The sequence below is a fragment of the Mesocricetus auratus genome, unplaced genomic scaffold (assembly GCF_017639785.1).
Source record: "Mesocricetus auratus isolate SY011 unplaced genomic scaffold, BCM_Maur_2.0 Super-Scaffold_100022, whole genome shotgun sequence".
NCBI lineage: Eukaryota > Metazoa > Chordata > Mammalia > Rodentia > Cricetidae > Mesocricetus > Mesocricetus auratus.
Window position 1 is genome coordinate 12,422,897 of NW_024429203.1, and position 18,078 is coordinate 12,440,974.

At 42.9% G+C, this 18,078-nt stretch overlaps 1 protein-coding gene across 4 annotated transcripts in view; it reads left to right on the top strand.

Moving 5' to 3' along the window:
• The window catches only part of Ets1 (ETS proto-oncogene 1, transcription factor), a 121,758-nt gene that overhangs the window by 88,316 nt on the left and 15,364 nt on the right, over positions 1 to 18,078 (top strand). For 3 of the 4 annotated variants that reach the window (XM_013123931.3, XM_040730262.1, XM_005084432.4), the window contains 5 exons: positions 1,712 to 1,831; positions 3,293 to 3,493; positions 6,170 to 6,247; positions 7,439 to 7,687; positions 12,045 to 12,305. In XM_013123931.3, the coding sequence (XP_012979385.1) occupies positions 1,712 to 1,831; positions 3,293 to 3,493; positions 6,170 to 6,247; positions 7,439 to 7,687; positions 12,045 to 12,305 (909 nt within the window). The remainder of the gene's footprint in view (positions 1 to 1,711; positions 1,832 to 3,292; positions 3,494 to 6,169; positions 6,248 to 7,438; positions 7,688 to 12,044; positions 12,306 to 18,078) is intronic. The other variant, XM_021235540.2, reaches the window with a different exon arrangement.

Consider the following 18,078-nt stretch of genomic DNA (forward strand, 5'->3'; position numbering starts at 1 on the left):
TTCATCTGTCACTGTCAGCACCTTGTGTAGCTACGAAAACCTTCACTCACTAACATTTACTGCCTTTCTGATTAAGGATGGGAGTAGCATTTGTTGATGAGTATAAACATAAAAATTTAGAAGGCAATTTGATGCTATGCCGATTTAGCTAAAGAAGAGTATTCACGTACCGACTACAGCCTCAGACATCCCATCCATGAGTTTTTGATAGGGCTTCCTGTAACAGGCATGGGTTCTGTCCTGTGGAGTGGGCCTCAAAACCAGAGAACAGTTGGTTACCCCGTAACAATAGTGCCACTGTTGCACAAGCCAGTACATCTTGATCTTGTAGTTTGTAGGATTCACAGCTGTGTAAGACCATTGCTGCCGTGTCTCCAGTAGTCTTCACAGCACTCTTTAGGACTATGAAGAATAGCCGGAGAGGAGAAAGCGTCTAGCTCACTTTTAGCTTGATTTCTGTACATTGCTCAACCAAGGTGTATAGTGACAGGACTGTCCTCTGCCTCTATTCCTATTTAGTAAAGCGCTCAAATTCTTATTAGGGCATGAAAAAGGAAATAAGATGGATGCAAATAGGAAAAGAAGTCAAAGTGTCCCTGTTTGTAGGTGATATGTAATTGTACATAAACAGAAAATTCCTAACCAATTAGCTTTCTGAGATACAATAATTAACATACAAAAAAATCAGTGGCTTTTCTATATACCAGTGACAAAAGCACTGAGGAGGAAATGAGGGAATAATCCCACTCATAGGAGCCTAAAAAAATTCCTTGGTGTAAACCTAACCAAGGAGGTGCAGAACCTCTACTTTCATCTTTTGATACTTATCTCATGGCTTTCCTTTACATTATGCCCAAGATTGTGTTGCTTAAGTTTAGTTAGTGTTAACCAGTGGAATTTGCATTGCAAAGCAGACAAGTAGGCTCTGATCCAATAGGCCTTCAGTGATACTGGAAATTTATATCTGATCATTTCCAGGAGAGACTGATAGGTCTGCTTGGGGCACCACACTCTGAGGGCAGCTAGGCTAGGGCATACGTTTCTTCCTTCATTTCCCAGAGTCCTCCAGGTCTCACAGGAAGTATCTCTCTGTCTCTGGCAGGTTTTTCCTGATCCTCTGGGGTTTCGGAAGTTCCTGTTCTATGCTAGCACGCATCTTCTCCCTTCGAGTCCATATTGACATTGTACTTAAACATTTGTGTCTGTAGATTTTTATTAACTAAATCTACTACAAGAGTCTGTCTTGGTCAGTGCTGTTTCTGTGTCCCCCTTTTTTTGTTTTTTGTTTTTTTTGTTCTGTGCTAGTTCCATCCTTTGCATATTTCAAGCATGAAGCAATTCTTGGTTGCATGAATAATATTGTTTCTTCTTTTTATAGGTAACTGAAAATATGTAGTAGCACAAATGGTTTCAGTGAATAAGAAAGATAAATGGGGGCTGTGGATAGTAGAAATCAGAAGAAAGAATAAGCATATTTTGTTCACCAGGGTACAGAGCATTGTAAGCAAGACATGGCTCTTTTTTTTTTTTTCAAAGGGGCCTAGCATATTGTGGAAAACCCCTTCAGTTTTGCCTGCTGTGATTAGGGCATTAACACGGTTCTTTCTCAGCTTGTATTCTCCAGTTCATTCACAACCTCTCATTCTTTGTGAGTGGTTAATTACCTATGTGGTTTCTGTGTTTCATGTGCTGTTTTTGTTTCTCCTTACAGATATGGAATGTGCAGATGTTCCACTGTTAACTCCAAGCAGCAAAGAAATGATGTCCCAAGCATTGAAAGCTACTTTCAGTGGTTTCACAAAAGAACAGCAGCGACTGGGAATCCCAAAAGGTACACCTTTTTTTACAGTAGGAAAAGGGATCACTCAGGTTAGATCCTTAGGGAAGGCCCATTTACTCTCCTGTAGCTGGACTGACTTAGATTAACAGCACTGGAATCAGAAGTGATGGGCTATTGCAGATATCCATGGGACACAGGGACTGAAAATCCACCCTTTTCCAATTTGTCATGGCCATCTTGGTCTTAGGATAATGTTTCCCAAATCTGTCTTTACATCCGACTCTCTGCACCTTTGAAACTTCCAGGTAGGTCCCAGATTAGACCAGTTCAGTCTTAACAGCTACTGATATCTTTATTTTGTAAACTCTTCAAATAATTCCAACTTGAAGACAAGGTTGGCAACATTTATTTTAGGGTCGATCTGGGATACCATGGATGAACCCCGGGTGCTGTGTTCTTTATATTTATGCTCTGTTCTCTTTCATGTACTTGGGAAAAGTATGCTTATGCTTTCGGTTTACTGAGAATGGAAAGGGTCTGGAGTTATCAGAAAGAAGTGAGCTGAGAATTTTCAGCTCCATCTAGGAACTTTTCTTGGACAGTCAAGAGTCGAAAGGCTTTTTGTTGTTGTTTGGAAAGTTGAAGGAAGGTTGTCTGTAAATCATGCCTCTTTAACTTCTGAGTAAGAGATTTCTAGGATGGCCAGAATGGAGCTTTGGTTAGATTTTTGGGGTGTGTCTGTACATTTGTCCTTCTGTTTACAATTTTATACCACACCTGGGTGGAGAACAATCCTAAAACATTTTTGAGGACCAGAAGCCAGAGAAAAATAACTTGTGAGTCCTGGGTGTTGTAGCATCTCATGAAATTACCTTTTAGGTTCAAGAATCAGTTTATGTAGCCACTGAAGCCTGCTGTCATCTGAGCCCCTTTGGTGTCATTGGTGGGTAAAGCTCTGTCAAACCTCAGGTCATGTATGCTGATTATATGCCATCACTGTTATTAAAAGTAGGGCTTGTGACAGGTGCAGACTTTGCAGGGCATTGGTCTCATGTAGTCACTAATAAAGACTCTTTAATGACTTACCATTACTAACTGGTGGTTATTGTAAAACTTAAGTGTCTAAGATAAAAATAATCTAGTATAAAATCTCAAGTGTATTGAAGAGTTGAGAACAGACAGAGACATGTACAATTTGTAGAAAACACTTTATACTATTACTATTGCTATTAAAGAAGGTGCATTTCCTTATCTGGGGCTTTTACAGTTTTTAATGGAATAAGAATGAGAGAGGAGATCAATGGAAATCTTGGCCTGAATGAAAGCTGACCGCAGCTCCTCCTATGTGGCAAAATAGGGGCGATGGATGCTGAGTGTGGGGAGAAGTGTGTGAAAGGAGCTGGAAAGCTTGTCAACACAGGATGCTGCTCCCTAGGTCTGAGGGTAGTTGATATCCTCACTGCCCTCTCCCTGGCCTGACCTACTGCATTCTCATTTGGTCTTTCTTCACAGACCCCCGGCAGTGGACAGAAACCCATGTTCGGGATTGGGTGATGTGGGCTGTGAATGAGTTCAGCCTGAAAGGTGTAGACTTTCAGAAGTTCTGTATGAATGGAGCAGCATTGTGTGGACTGGGTAAAGAATGCTTCCTCGAGCTGGCTCCAGACTTTGTTGGGGACATCCTGTGGGAGCATCTAGAGATCCTGCAGAAAGGTAAATGTGGGAAAACAGGGAGGAGGGAGTTGTGTGGAGTTTCTGTAAGAGTGAGAGTAAAGCTTGTCCAATAGTGTGATGCCCATGCCATTGTTTGTGGGTGTTTAGCCATGGCATAGATGGTTTGTTGGGATGTTTGGTATAGAGCTTGGCATAAAACAAGAGCTCAATACATGCAGGCTTATTTTTCTTCTGTACATTAGGAGTTCAAATTTAAATTTTAGCAAGACTCTACTTCTTTAGCATTTTGATTCAAGTTATTTTCTTGGATCCATACATTGTTTGAACAAATAGTTCCCATAGCTAATACCTGGATTAAAAAATAAGATGTTTCTTCCCCCAGTAATTTTAATATATGCTCCCTTGATCTATGGTGTATACTCTCTGATAGCAGGAGTGTCTTATTAGCAAGACATGTTTCTTTGCCACTCACTGGCTTGGGATTATGGTAGTGTAGAATACCTTTTACATTTGGAGCCAAAGCTGGGGTTATATCAGGTCTTGGTGTTGCAACCTTGTAATGACACAGCCTACTCTACCAGCCTCTTCTAACCTTTTTGGACCAAGTGACTCATGTCCCGTAGCTCTGGCTGAGTATAGAAACAGCAGCAGGCGGCAAACTTGGGTGTTTCTGCACTTATTTTTCTGAATTTCTTCTTAAAATAAATTATAGTTACCAGCAGTCAGCAGTGCCCTAGAGCTGACTGTAAGTCTAGAAGCCTGCTGCCCTCTATAACCAGGCCCACCCTTTCCCTGTGGTCACCAGGCCCAAGCTCTAGGCACAGCCGCTGGGGGCAGGGAGCACAGCTCATTCCATATAATACCTTCCTTTGTTTAAGAGTATGCCCCACTCGCAGGCCTGAGAGATACCCTGGTCCCATTCCTCTGGGCACAGAAGTGCGATGTACATTCTTCCTCCTCAGCTTCTTGTTGAAAATAATCAATGGATGAGCACAGTCAAGGACTTGGTGGTTCTTTGTATGGCTAAAGCTACTGAGGAGTGGACAACAACCTTAGAGAACCTTAGAAATGTGCTGGTCCTGACCCCTAGGCACTGACATGAGTGACATGTTCATAAGAGGAAAAGAAAGAAGTGGTAGGCTCCTCACAGAGCTGGTTTAGCTGCTGGCTTTGGAACACAACAGCAGGTTGCACCAGACCATGAAACCAAAGATAGCCTGTGAATACAACACTTCTCGGAAGTTGAATGAATTCCCACAGTGGACGTACCAGGAGCTTGGGGTAATGTCAGCCCACTACTGGTCATGGTATATTCATATCCTTGATTCCAAAGTTCTGTAAAATCCATTTTCTCTTGGAATTATTCCCAACTAGTCATCAGCACTTTAAACTTTACTTACTTCTAAATCTTTTGAAACTTTACTTTCCAGCGTGTATTCTTGCTGTGATACTGTGGGCTTGTGGGAAACTTCCATCTCTAAGATAGGACTAGACTGTGGACTACATTTATCCTGTGGAGTACTTTTAGGGAGGTGATGTGAAGTAGGGTGTCACTGAGTATGCTTGAGGAGGCAAGTCCAGTCATCCCAGCTTATGTCCCATAGCTCCAGGCAGTAAGACTGTGCTTCTGTGAATTCATATATCTGAAGAGCTAATCAGAGTGTCTGTGTTCGGGACAACATCCATTCTGTGATCAAACCTGAGCCGCATGGCAGCCAGAGAACATAGCTGCTTGGGGTGGAGCTGGAGGCCAAAGGTGCAGGGGATGTTTCAATCTGATAAGCTGTGCAAGTAGAGTTTAATCATTTTATCTCAACTGGGAACTTTTTTTTTTTGAGTGCAGGCATAAACTTGTTTTCCCAGGAGCCTTTGCTCTGAGCAGACTAGCAGATACCTGAGGAAAAACCCCTGCCAGTTGTCTCCCTTTACAATTGACTTTTGTAGTGAAATAGAGCCCAGCTCTGTAAAGTGTCAACAGTTATTGCAGTTCTAGAGGAGCCTGGGGACTCTGAGCCTACCCTGACAGCTCTGTTCTCCACTGTGCTTTCTCTCCATTCTTTCTGGGTCCCAAGGAAGCTGGCTTGTAGGCAGTTTAGATATGTTACTTCTCTTACTTTACGTAAGTCTTCATGGTTCATCGAGTGGAGTCACCTTACCGGTGTCCTGCTTCTTGTCTGGGCCTGAATTTGAATTCCAAGAACAATGAGGAAAACACAGAAAAAAAATCCACACATCTGAAAGAAGTGGAGGACACAAAAATCTACTTGGCTGAGAACTGAATGTGTTTCTGAAATGTTTTTTTAATTTATTAGTTGGAGTGTTAAGCACTGATCAAGGGTCTTGAAACATCCCCAGACAAACCTGAAGATTGAGTTCTCTGAAGGGGAAGACCAAGACATCACAAATGAACAAATGAGGGTGGCCCATTTTCCCAGCCCTTAGTCATTTTCCACTGGGTCTCCTTCCAAAACAGTAAATCCCATTCCACAGCCACTGAAATGATAAGCTCAGCCATACTTTTGTGATCTCATTCTGAGACAAGGCCCCAGTCAAGCAACTAAGACACCAACTCCTTTAATGTGCTTGCAAATGTCTTAAAAAAAAAGAAAAAGAAAAAGGTTGAGGCCATTGGTGTCCTTGTGTGTCCAAGATCCTTGTAGGCCAAGTGTTACTTGCATATTTTCTTTATTTCATTCCCTGATGTGTTTCTTGCAGAGGATGTGAAACCATATCAGGTTAATGGAGTCAACCCTACCTTTCCAGAATCCCGTTATACCTCGGATTACTTCATTAGTAAGTGCCATCTTCCACTCTCCTTCTGTCTCTTGGCTATTTATGGTAGGGTACTTGAAAAGGCTCCCTGTCTTATTCGGTCTCAGCTGCTTTAATAACAACTCTATAGAAAATATTATTTTCTTAAGCTGGACGTTGGTGGCGCATGCCTTTAATCCTAGCATTTGGGAGGCAGAGGCAGGAGGATCTCTGTGATTTCGAGACCAGCCTGGTGTACAAGAGCTAGTTCCAGGTCAGACTCCAAAGCTACACAGGGAAAGCCTGTCTCAAAAACAAAAAACAAAAACAAAAACAAAAACAAAAAACAAAAGAAAAGAAAAAAAAGAAAGAAAAGAAGGCAATATTCAATATTTTCTTAATTACAATTCTGCTTCTTGCTATTTATTTTATGATTTTTTTCACAAAGTACAAACATTTTGCTTGTATGTGTGTTTTTCAGTATACAAAGTTCCTGCAACTGAAAAGGAATACACCCTGGCCAGATTTTGATCTTATTTAACCCCATGGCCTGGAGAGGGTTGGCTAAGGATTTGATTTTGCCACACATGCTTTCCTTGTCTGTTATTGAGGCTGACAGCGTTTGATATGGAATCTTTGTGGAAGAGTGGCGCATGCAGCATCACATTCTAGAACAGAAAATAAAGCCCTCTCTCTCTCTCTCTCTCTCTCTCTCTCTCTCTCTCTCTCTCTCTCTCCTCTCTCTCTCTCTCTCTCTCTCTCTTTTAATGTAAGATACCTTAGGACACCATAGAGGTGGCCAGAGAAAAAAGTTACCATTGAGCTTTTCTGATGGCTCTGCCTTTAAAGGTAGTGTTGAACAGATGTGTTGCCACTTTTTTCTTTATTACAATTTTTATTCCAATGAGAACACTTATGTTCACTAGATATCAAGGGGTTATCAAGAATGTCACAGATGTTGTAGACATTGTGCATGCACAGTCTCATTTACTCTCCATCACAGAGGAAGACTTAATCAGCCTTATTTTACAGACAAGTAAAGTAAGACCAAAAAGGAAGGTGTCTTGTCAATGACTGCAGGTAGTAAGTCATGGATCAAGGTTGAAACCAAACCCTTGTACTTCTTTTATTCTTTAAGGGAGTCGGCTCATATCAAGTGCAGCCTTGACAGGTGGTAGGAATTGCTTCCTTTGGGTATCAGTCTCTCCCATTGTAAGCATTCTCCTTTTCTAGGCTATGGTATCGAGCATGCTCAGTGTGTTCCTCCCTCGGAGTTCTCAGAGCCCAGCTTCATCACAGAGTCCTATCAGACGCTGCATCCCATCAGCTCAGAGGAACTCCTGTCCCTCAAGTATGAGAACGACTACCCTTCCGTCATTCTCCGGGACCCTCTCCAGACAGACACCTTGCAGACAGACTACTTTGCCATCAAGCAAGAAGTGTTAACTCCAGACAACATGTGCATGGGGAGAGCCAGTCGTGGTAGGTCAAATTTACTTTCAGATTCCTTGGGTATACAAGAATAATCTCACTTTATGAGTTTTTCAGGTCCTGTTTTACTCACTTATCAGTCAGCTATTCATCAGTCTCAGCCTTTCTGCCTTTGAATGTGTAGACAATAAGACCCTTTACTATGGAATTTTAGCCTTATACAACATAATGGTCATAATGGTGATAGTCAGACTTTCTTTTCTACCTCTAGTTCCAAATAACGACACGGAAACTTATTATTAATTATGAAAGCTTGGCCTTAGCTTAGGCTTGTCCCACTACCTCTTATAACTTAAATTAACCCATTTACATTAATGTATATTTTTCCCAGTGGCTTTTTATCTTACTCTTATTCGGTATGTCCGACTCCTCTGTGTCTCATTAGCATTTCTCTCAAGTACCTAGAATCATCCCGAGCTCCTCTCTTTTTCCTGGAAGTTCCCCCCATCTCTCCTGCCTAGCTATTGGCCATGCAGCTTCTTATTACACCAGTCACAGCACCCCATCTTCACACACTGTACAAATATCCCGCAGCAGATGGCAAAGCGCTTGGGGTCCATCTTGGAATGAAGTATGGCAGAGTAATAATCAAATGTGTTATCAGTGTAAAATGGTTTGCCTACATGATACTTCTGCCTGGATTTTTAAAAGTAGGCTGCAGTTTTATTAAGGGCATTTTGTTTGAGATCATAATCTTTTGAAATTTGTCATGTACCTTGGTGTTCCTCTTAGGGTACACACCTGGATCACACTCTAGGACCTGACTTGGTACCTGGGATGACCTTTGCTCTTCATCCTTGGAACTTAGCCACTTGTGACTTCCTTGGTTTGGGAAGATACAAGATGGTTAACCAATGGTTTATTTGGAACTGGTCATCAACAGTGTGGTGAAAGTATGTATTTAGCTAGGGTACCAGGGAAAAGAGGTGGCCAGAGGCTTCCAAAAGAAGGAACTCTTGTTGACAAGGCTATTATAATAATGATAAAGCATTCACTGGCAGTGAAGTCAGTGTTTCAAAATAGATCTGGTTGACCTGGTGCTCCAAAGGTAAAATATACCTAATGTTCAAGATGAGACCATTGACTTCTAGGAGCAGTGTGTTCAGATTGTTTTGTTGTTGAGAAAGGTGTAGCCTGTTAGAAGGAGGGGCTTCTTCATCCAGGAAGAGACCACTAGCTTCTGAAAAGCTAAAGATGCCTTTCCTGGTGGGTAAATGGGAAAGTATTATAAATAGGAAGAGGAGGGTAGCGATTCCTGCCCACTGAATGATTCCCTGTGCTACCTGTTCAGAGTGCTCCATGTGGCCATTGTAAACCATGCCTACAGGCATATTCTTTAAGTATTCAGGCTCACTCTTCCTCCCAGCATGCCTTGGGAGAGCTAACTAGCCTTGCATAGGGAAAGTCCCTGTGAAACCAGAACCTGAATGGTCCTTCTTAGACTCCTAGGTTGTTTGTGTTTCAAACCAAAGGGAATGGGTGGGCCCATGTCTGTCTTCCCCTTTCTGTCTGTCTTTTATTTTTGGGTATGTGTCTATTTAAATACATACTCACAACTGTATGCATCTGTGCACTTCTGCTCAAGCAACTTGAAGCCTCAGAACCATTTTCTTCCTTATGGGCTGGTCTCTGTGTATATTTAGGGAGACTGAGTTGTGGGTTTGGGGTTCAGCTATGTTGTAAATCTGGGTAGATCTGTAATCAGTTTGTTTTACAATTGTGACTGGTTTTGCTTTTGTGTAAATGCCCCTCTCCCCCTTCTCTTTTCTTGGTTCTTGGGTCCTCACTATCCCTTCAAACTCTAACAGTTATAATCCCAAGCTTATACTTAGTAAAGGGCATCAGGTTTTTTGTTTGTTTTGTTGTTTTTGTTTTGTGTGACTCTGCTATCACTCATCTTCAAACTCAGGCCATAGACTTAAGCGGAAGACCAGCTTGTGCAGCCCTGCTGGCTGCATGGTAGATGGGATGTAACATGGCTGGCCAAAGGGCCTTTGATTCTAAGTGTTGTGATTGGTCTAGACTAAAGGCATTACTGCTAGCCGACTATTAATAATCGTAGTATTCAGATTCTGCGTGATAGTATACAAAGTGCTTCTCTGTCCCACTTATTTGCGCTCTAAGGCCGGTCTTTGTGTGAGTCTTTTCTGTGGGTGGCTGTGAGGCTAACCCGTCTACTGTTCAGAGTGCTGTTCAGTGGAATCAATTAGCTTTGGAAGGTCCTTGCGGAGGCATCTCTCAGAAAATATGGTCAATGCTTGTCTTAGGGCGTCCTTGCCTCTCTGGTTGAACACAAATGCAGAACTGAGTATCTAATCCTGTTGGATTCAACCAGTGTTTTGGAGAAAATACCTGTTAATGACGGCTTCCAGCTCTAGGGTTGTGAAATAGAACTAAAATGAAAGAGGCACTCTGCTCTAAACCACGGTGCGAACCGAGTGGCATTTGGTGAGGCTGCAAGAGAGTAGTGACGCCTACCTTAGCACCTTTGCTAAATGAAACTCTCTCAGCTCCTGGCTCCCAAATATAAAAATGGCTGATAAGAGTAATTGGAAGAGACTCAGAGATAGAGAATACCTAAACATTGTTGACTCGATGGGCAGGGCATCCTTCATGAAAATGTAAGTGTTGTTTCTTAGGCTTTTGTTATATTTGTGCCAGAGTAATCAATTGACGCTTAACATTCGTAGCTAGTATGAGAGAGCACCTTTCTGTGAGATACTAGATAGATTTCTGCCCTGCTAAAAAGGCTAAGGCATTCTGTTTATGAGCTGCTTTCCTGAGACATTTAATGTGACTTAAAAAGAAGGAATGGAAGGGGACTGATGTGGTACTGGCTGGGCAGGCTGTGCTGATCACTCCTTGAGCTCTGATTTGCCTTCTGCAGGATGCCTTCCTTTGAACAGATGAGCAGAGAGTAGTGAGATATGAGCTCTCTGTCTTAAGCATGATAGGAGGAAACAGACGGTAGAATGTCCACATCATTGGGTTGTGCCAGAAGTACCTGTTTGATCTGGGCTTAAAATTGTTTTAATGTCTTTCCCATGTATTTAACTTTGATTTGGATAGCTGCTTATGTTTGGATTTATTTTCTTTACCAGTCCTCACTACCATGATGAATGAGGTATGCCAGAAACACACTAATCTGTGGTTGTATAAGGCACGTTTACTTCAGGATTTAACCAGCTTTGTACAACTGAGAATTGATTTGGAGATATTTCTCAGACACATCTGTCACACATTTCCATCTTTTGGCTTGTGCTGGATAGAAGTGGCCATCCCATCTCATGAGATCTGCCTCCAGTTGCCTGAAAAGTTCCTGAACATGGAACATAAAAAATATTCCTGGGAATCTTTTTAGATCTTCAGTGTATTTATTTTCCTCTTAGATTTTTCTTGTTAACCCCTCTTTTAATGGCCTTTTTGCCAATGGAAATTTCTCCAGGAATTATTGCACAACCACAGCAGCTGTTTATAACCTGGTTTGGGAAATGAATGAACTGGCAGGATTTGTGGTCAGTTAAGAATCCCCTAATCAACTCACAGAGAGGAGGGTTTCTGATCCTGCTGTGGGCTTTAGCTCCTTCACCTTCCCTTCTGATTTGCTGCCCATGGAGTATGAGTTCCAAGTACTAACGTGTGCTCGAGACGATAAACAGTATATAGCTTTCCGCCTAGAAGAATGACAGTGAGCTTTGTTGGGTTTTTTCCTCTCCTTGGAGACACCCCATAACTTCTTTCTCTATTTGAGAGGGCATAAAGGAATTGCTAGTGTTTGGGAAAAATGCTTAAAAAGTATTATTTTAGTTCCAAGGTCAAAGGAGGCCAATCTGCTCTTAGTCTAATGGAATCTTTTTTTCTTACCATCAAAATACTTTGCCAAATTGGGCCTTTTGAAATCATCTTATTGGCTGGAATTGAGAAAAAAAGGATTCAATCTGGCAGTGTTGTGTTTGTTTTTTTCATTAATCTATTAAGTCTAATATATTAATCAGGAGTCTCATGACAAGTTATACTGCAAGCTTCTACATTTCTGGCTCCAGAATTCTTGAGGTTCTAATACAGTGTGTGCACAGGACAGATCAGAGCAATAGAACCTGATTTCAGGTCTCTATGCTAGGAACCATAAGCCATACTGTGGCAGCATCTCTGAGACTGTGACCAGGCCAACCTCCTTCCCCCTAGTGTAGACTCATGACTTCTGGGGCTCCTGTAACGCTGGGCCCTCCCTCCCTTCATCCCTCTCCAGATCTGATTAGCAATCTGTCCTCCATAAGAGGGTTTTTACAGTTGTTTTTTCCCCAACCCCTCCTCCCTGCCCTCTTCCTACCTCCTCCCTTACCTCCAGGTAAACTCGGGGGCCAGGACTCTTTTGAGAGCATAGAGAGCTACGATAGTTGTGACCGCCTCACCCAGTCCTGGAGCAGCCAGTCATCTTTCAACAGCCTGCAGCGTGTCCCCTCCTATGACAGCTTCGACTCCGAGGATTATCCTGCTGCCCTGCCCAACCACAAGCCCAAGGGCACCTTCAAGGACTATGTGCGTGACCGCGCTGACCTCAACAAGGACAAGCCTGTCATTCCTGCTGCTGCCCTGGCTGGCTACACAGGTAGGCACCCAGCCCCTGACTAGGTGGCTATTTGCATGCTTCTGTGGGCCAGGTCAGGTGTAAGTAAGGCACAGAGACCCAAGGACATCCTTTTTTCTTTTTGTGCAGAGTAGGTTTTCCTGAAGGGTCTTCAGTCCCAAACCATACTGCTTGGGAAAAACTGCTGCTTTTTGGAAGCCACTTTTATCATTCTATCTCAAGGGTTCATTTTTAAGAGTGGTAGGAAAATTTAACTTTGAACTTCTTCCATGTTTGGGGAAGGGACCTGTGATGACTGGGAGTTTCTGGAAACCACCTCATGGCTGGTACTGCTCTGGGGAGGCCATTCCAAATATGAGACAAAAGCTGGCCTTCTTAAAGGCAGGGTTCAATGGTCTGAATGCTGGAGAGCTTCCACAGCATGGTTATCATAGTAGCTGGCTGCTTGAATTTAGGAACAGTGTTCAGAGCCCTGTTCAGATGTGTTCTGGATTTCCATAGCAAAACACTTAAAAACAGCAAGAATAACAACAGCAACTTAGCTTTAAGGTTGGTTTTCTTCCAGGTGTGAAAGCTATAATTAGAATAGTGGTGATTTCAGAAAAAGCCCCAAGAATGGACTTTGGCAGAGAATCTGTTATAGTAGAGTAAGGTAGTTGACTGTTCAGATGGGCAGAAGTACATATGATACTTAACCCAGGGGCCTTGGAATACTTTATCTGAGAAAAAAATTCAAGGAGCATTAAATAATAAATGTGCCAAGCATCAGGTCCTTTCTGTTAGATTGCAATGCTTCCGAGACTTGCGACATGTGTTAGAGAAGAGCCTTGGTTAAACTTGGCTCTTCAGGTGTCCTTTAGTGACTGTCCTCTTACACTGTCCTTCACCTGGACAGATGAGGGTTTAGTGTGACTGAACACAAACATGGTATTTCTGTTGACATACCTGACTGATACTGAAAGCGTACTGGGGTAGCTTTTCTGAAATTTAACTGATCTTCAAGAACAAAATTCATATACTTAGAAAAATTACACCTTCACAGGTCAAGAATATATTCTCTAAGTTGCATTCCACAAAAACCTAGGGTAGTCACTGCTTCAACAGTGTTCAGGAAATATGCCTGTGATTGAGAATGACAGCAAACCGCAGACGCACTCCAAGATCTGTGTTCTTTTTGAAACAATCCATGTATTTATTTATTTTTTTGTAGATATTAGTAGGTGAGAGACTTGCTACATTTAATCTTTTTCTGTCTCTGGAGGGCAGATTATTGAAGTTATTTGAGATTAGAAAAAGTACCGGAAGTCTTTCAAGGTGTACAAGAGTGACAGAGCCTGGAATTGGGAGTAGACTCTGTCCAGCTGGATGCAGTGGTAGAGTCGGGAGGGGAACAGGGCTGCCTAGAATGGAAGAAAGGCCAGAGTAGTGCTCAAATGGCTGACAGCATTCGTGTTTGGATATTGTTTAGTAGGCTCTTTACTTCCTTCCCTCCCTCCTTTTACTTGTCTGCCTCTCTCCGTCCCTCTCCCTCTGCACATGAAATAAGGGACTAAAACATTCAATAAGTAGAGATGGGAAAACGATTTATCACTTAGCTTTCTCAAAGCCTAAACTCATTAATTGAAAAAAATTAATTTTAAAGCCTCTCGACATGTAGTTTCTGTTTCTTTAAAATTGTGGATTTAACTTTTTCAGACTCAAATGGTGGTGAGAACAATAGCCCAGAAACCAGAAGTCCCCTGAGCTCCCTCCCAGCCCTAACACACTGTGTGATTTTAGGCAAATTTACCTTGTACCTTTTTCTGCTTTTGTGAAGTAGAACTGCTCACCCTTATCTTGACAGTAGGAATGTGTGAAAATGCAGTTGAACCAAATCAATTAATTAAATGAGTGCTAGACGTTGTGCTAGACATGGTGAGAAGAAACCCCTGCTTGTAACAAATTGATTATTTCAGCAAATGAGCACCAACTGGGTGTGGATAAGACCCCCCCCAGGGGCTTTCTGTCTTGTCCAGTTTCTTCTAAATGTCCTTAGACTTGAAGTAAAATCTCTTGTTGCTGTGGTTCAAATAAAGGTTGGGATTTGTTAGGTGTGTGTGAGAAGTCAAAAGTTTGGTGTCTTTTGCCACGGGCCCTGCCTTTGGGGAACACTTCCTGCCTCTGCTGCAGGTTCTCTGACCCTGTGACCTCATGGCCCCTTTTCACTTCAGAAATGGGGATGGAACTCACCTCTCCTACCTTGTCTCTTACCTGAGGTGATGGCTAGAGTGTCTACAAATGGGGGTCTGGTTTATGCAGCCATGGTAGGATGCACTGACATTTGTAAAGTCCTTTGAAAAGTGGAAGTCACCATGTAACTCTTGGCAGAACTTTTGTCATATTTATAAAAATCACACTCATTTTTTTTTATCTCTGGTTTTTCCCCTTTCCTGTCCTAAAATCCAAATGCTGCTGCTTGTGTGTGAGCTACACCAGGGCCACTCAGACTTCGGCATCCTGACTACCTGGCCCCTACTGCATGCGTGCAGCTAGCTGAGAAGAGGATGTAGTTTCCTGCCCTACAGTAGGGGCTGAGGTTTCTGTCCCTATCATTCCCACAGGAATACATTCCTCTTCTTTCTGTGATATCTTAGTTACTGCACTGTAAGTGTGGAAATCAGTTAGAAACTGAATTTTCGCATTCTCTTGCACAGTTACATTCTTCTTTCAAAGATAAGAAAATTGCATCAGCTTCTACTGGGCTCCCATGGCAACTTGCTAAATTAGGTCGAGATGTGGAGGTAGATAACATGGCTTGAAAGCCTGCTTGTTAGCTGAGTGAAGAATACATCAAATGCGATGTTGGCTTCCGCCAGAATGTACCTGCTTACCTTGCTGCTTACGATTATCAAACTGATACAGTCAGAAAGCTCCATTTTCTCTTGTTCATAGATACATTCTGAATCCTTTCTAATTACAACACAGCCAGAGAGCAACCAGCCCACTGTTTTCTGCATACCTTATAGACCTCAGAAAAATGTTGAACACTCAATCTATGCTTGCATGCTGAAATAATCAATTTGTTGTGATTGTGGGTCCCTCCCTACTATGTCTAGCACAACGTCTAGCATTCATTTGTTTAATTAATTTCTTGGGTGTAGGCATCATGATTTCAATTTCCATAAGAGAACATACTGGATTATTAAGTAGTAGTCTCCTTTCCTTTCTGTTCTTCTAGCCCCATTTTAGAGATAGTGAAACTGAGCACAAAGAACATACCTTATCCAACGTCAGGTAATTGCATTCTATAAGGAGGTGGCTCCTAAATGAATTTTAAGTGCGGGGTGTCTTGCTTGAATGTACCATATGTTCTTCATATTAAGGAATGGGGACACTCTGTGGGTATCTTCATGTCTTTCATAGAAGGATTAAGACACAGGTGGCCTCTCATCACTAAGTAACACTTCATACATGTGGCTGAGGGCATGGGGAGGGGCAGAGCTGAATTTGGCTGCATTACAGAATTCTTGGCCTGCCAATCACCATTATTGAATTTTATTCCATTCGTAGTCACAGACACAGATAAGGGCCTGCTCCTATCCATGCCACAGGTGATATTCAACTGATCGGATGGCAGTCCATGCCTGGGTATATATATCATCACCCACTAGACTGTAATCATGAAGGAAGGAAGTCTTTTTCACCCAGAGCCAGGAAAAGACAATGCCTAAAGCCATTCTTTAATGATCATGAAAGTATATCTTATATTCTCTCTCTCTTTCTCTCTCTCTCACACACACCCATACACTAAAAGGAATCAGACTTAGAGGAAAAGCAGCCCCATATGCTCCCCTGTGGCCCCCTTAAATTGCCTTTGCTCTGAATGAATTCTATTTTGTCCATTTCATAGATGACAGGAGGGTCTGTCTAAATTCATACAGTAAGAAAATCCCTGGGTCCAGCCCAGAACCCCTAAGGTCTGATTGCAGTTGAGTTTTAGGGCGCAGTAGTCAAAAGCAACTGATAAAATACATATGAGAAAACAAACAACTTGACTCCAAAAGAAAGGCCTGCCAAGTCCCTCCGTTCAGGATATGGGCTGTCATTTTGGCATAGTACCCGCACTCATAGTCTTCTGAAGAAAACTGAGCTGCAAAATATTCTACACTTACTAGGGCACAAAATGGTGACCGTGTTGGGAAAGTCACTGAACCCAAGTTCACATGCATCTGTGTGGATTACTGATATTCCAAATGCAGGTTAGGGAAAGTGGAGCTTTCTAACATATTACTCTGCGCTAGGATCTTGAAGTCCTCTCCATGCAAACACTGCTGGGATAAGACAGTAAGAGGTGGCTAGCATTGAGATAGGCTAACCTGGCATAGTGGAAAGAGACCCTGATTGCCCACTTTGAGATTAGACACATTTCCAGGAGCCAGAGAGGCTAGATAGCAACTTCTCTGAGTTTCCCGAGTCTGGCAAGATGAGAGGCAGCTCAGGAACTTGCCAAAGCCAGCACAGTCTGAGTGTGGAGTGTCCCTGGGCAGTGTCTCCCTCCGTGGGGAAGGAGGCTAGGAACAAGAAGGGCAGGGACTTTTTCATTTTGATCTCAGGTTGCAGGAAAGCGAAAGGAATCTTTCTGCCCAACAACAGTCCTGATTCTTAGTCATTGTGCAGCCTGACGGCAGGTCCCAGGGGCTTGTGTGTGGTGGATTTGAGTCTCAGTAGAGTCCTGGGTTAGTTAGCCCACTGTGCAGTTATATCAATGGAGGATTACTATAGAGTACCAGGGAAGAAAATTCCCAGAAAGAAAAAAATTGAACTGAGTGGGAGGAGAGCAGGTCTCTGCAGCCTACAATGCCATTTCACAGCTTCTGCCCCTTAATTGATTAATGACAGCTGATCATTTTCCACCAGTAGGAGAATTACTATGGTTGGAGGGTTTGGCCAAAGGGTTGTTAACTTTTTGTTTCTAAATGTCTTAAAATTTTATGGGAGGAGGGGTCCATTATTTTTGCTCATAGCTTTGAAGATCAGGATTGGCTGAGTTTCCTCAAAGCCTTGGACTAAGACTGTGTAGTTGCCCTTGGAGTGGCTTTCTAGTCTGTCTGAACCCACCCACCCACCCCACCCCCACCCCTGGCATATTTGCACCCCTCTGAGACCGATTTACATTCTGGATAGCAGGCTGACCCTTCTTTTTCGGGGGAACAGCTCCCCTGTCTGAGTTAGAGAAGTTCCCGAATCCCACAATTTGGGGAACTACTGTTTCTTTAACAAACTCTCACTATGCAGGATGGAATTGGGTGGTGTCTGCTTGGGAATTCCATGCTGACTCCAGTGTGAAGCTCCTCCTTTTTGCCTTTGAAGTAGGATGTTTCCATTGAGCAAAGTGTAGCCAGCATGCTGTGAGACATCCACAGGAACCCTGGCTGCCTTTAAGCTATGGTCTTGGAAAGTCCCCACGGCCTCTGACATGCCCCAGACTCTCCATCTCTTGGGTCTCGATTTCCTCGTGGTGCTCTTCTGTACCTGCCAGCACAGAGGCTCGATTCCAGAAAAGCATCCCTGCTCCCACATGTGCTCACACACCCAAGTGAGATTTACTTGATGCCGCCAGTCTCTCGCCTGCCATTCAGAACTGCCTCCACAATAAAGTCTGGCTTAGACGGGCGAGGGGATGGCCACTCTGGGCTGCTCCACCATGAGGCTACAACCTGTAGGGATCATGAGCATGGACTTGGGGCTCTGCCACTGCCCACCTGTGTGACACTGGGAAATGTCACAACTCTGTGCCCCGTTTCCTTTGTCTGAA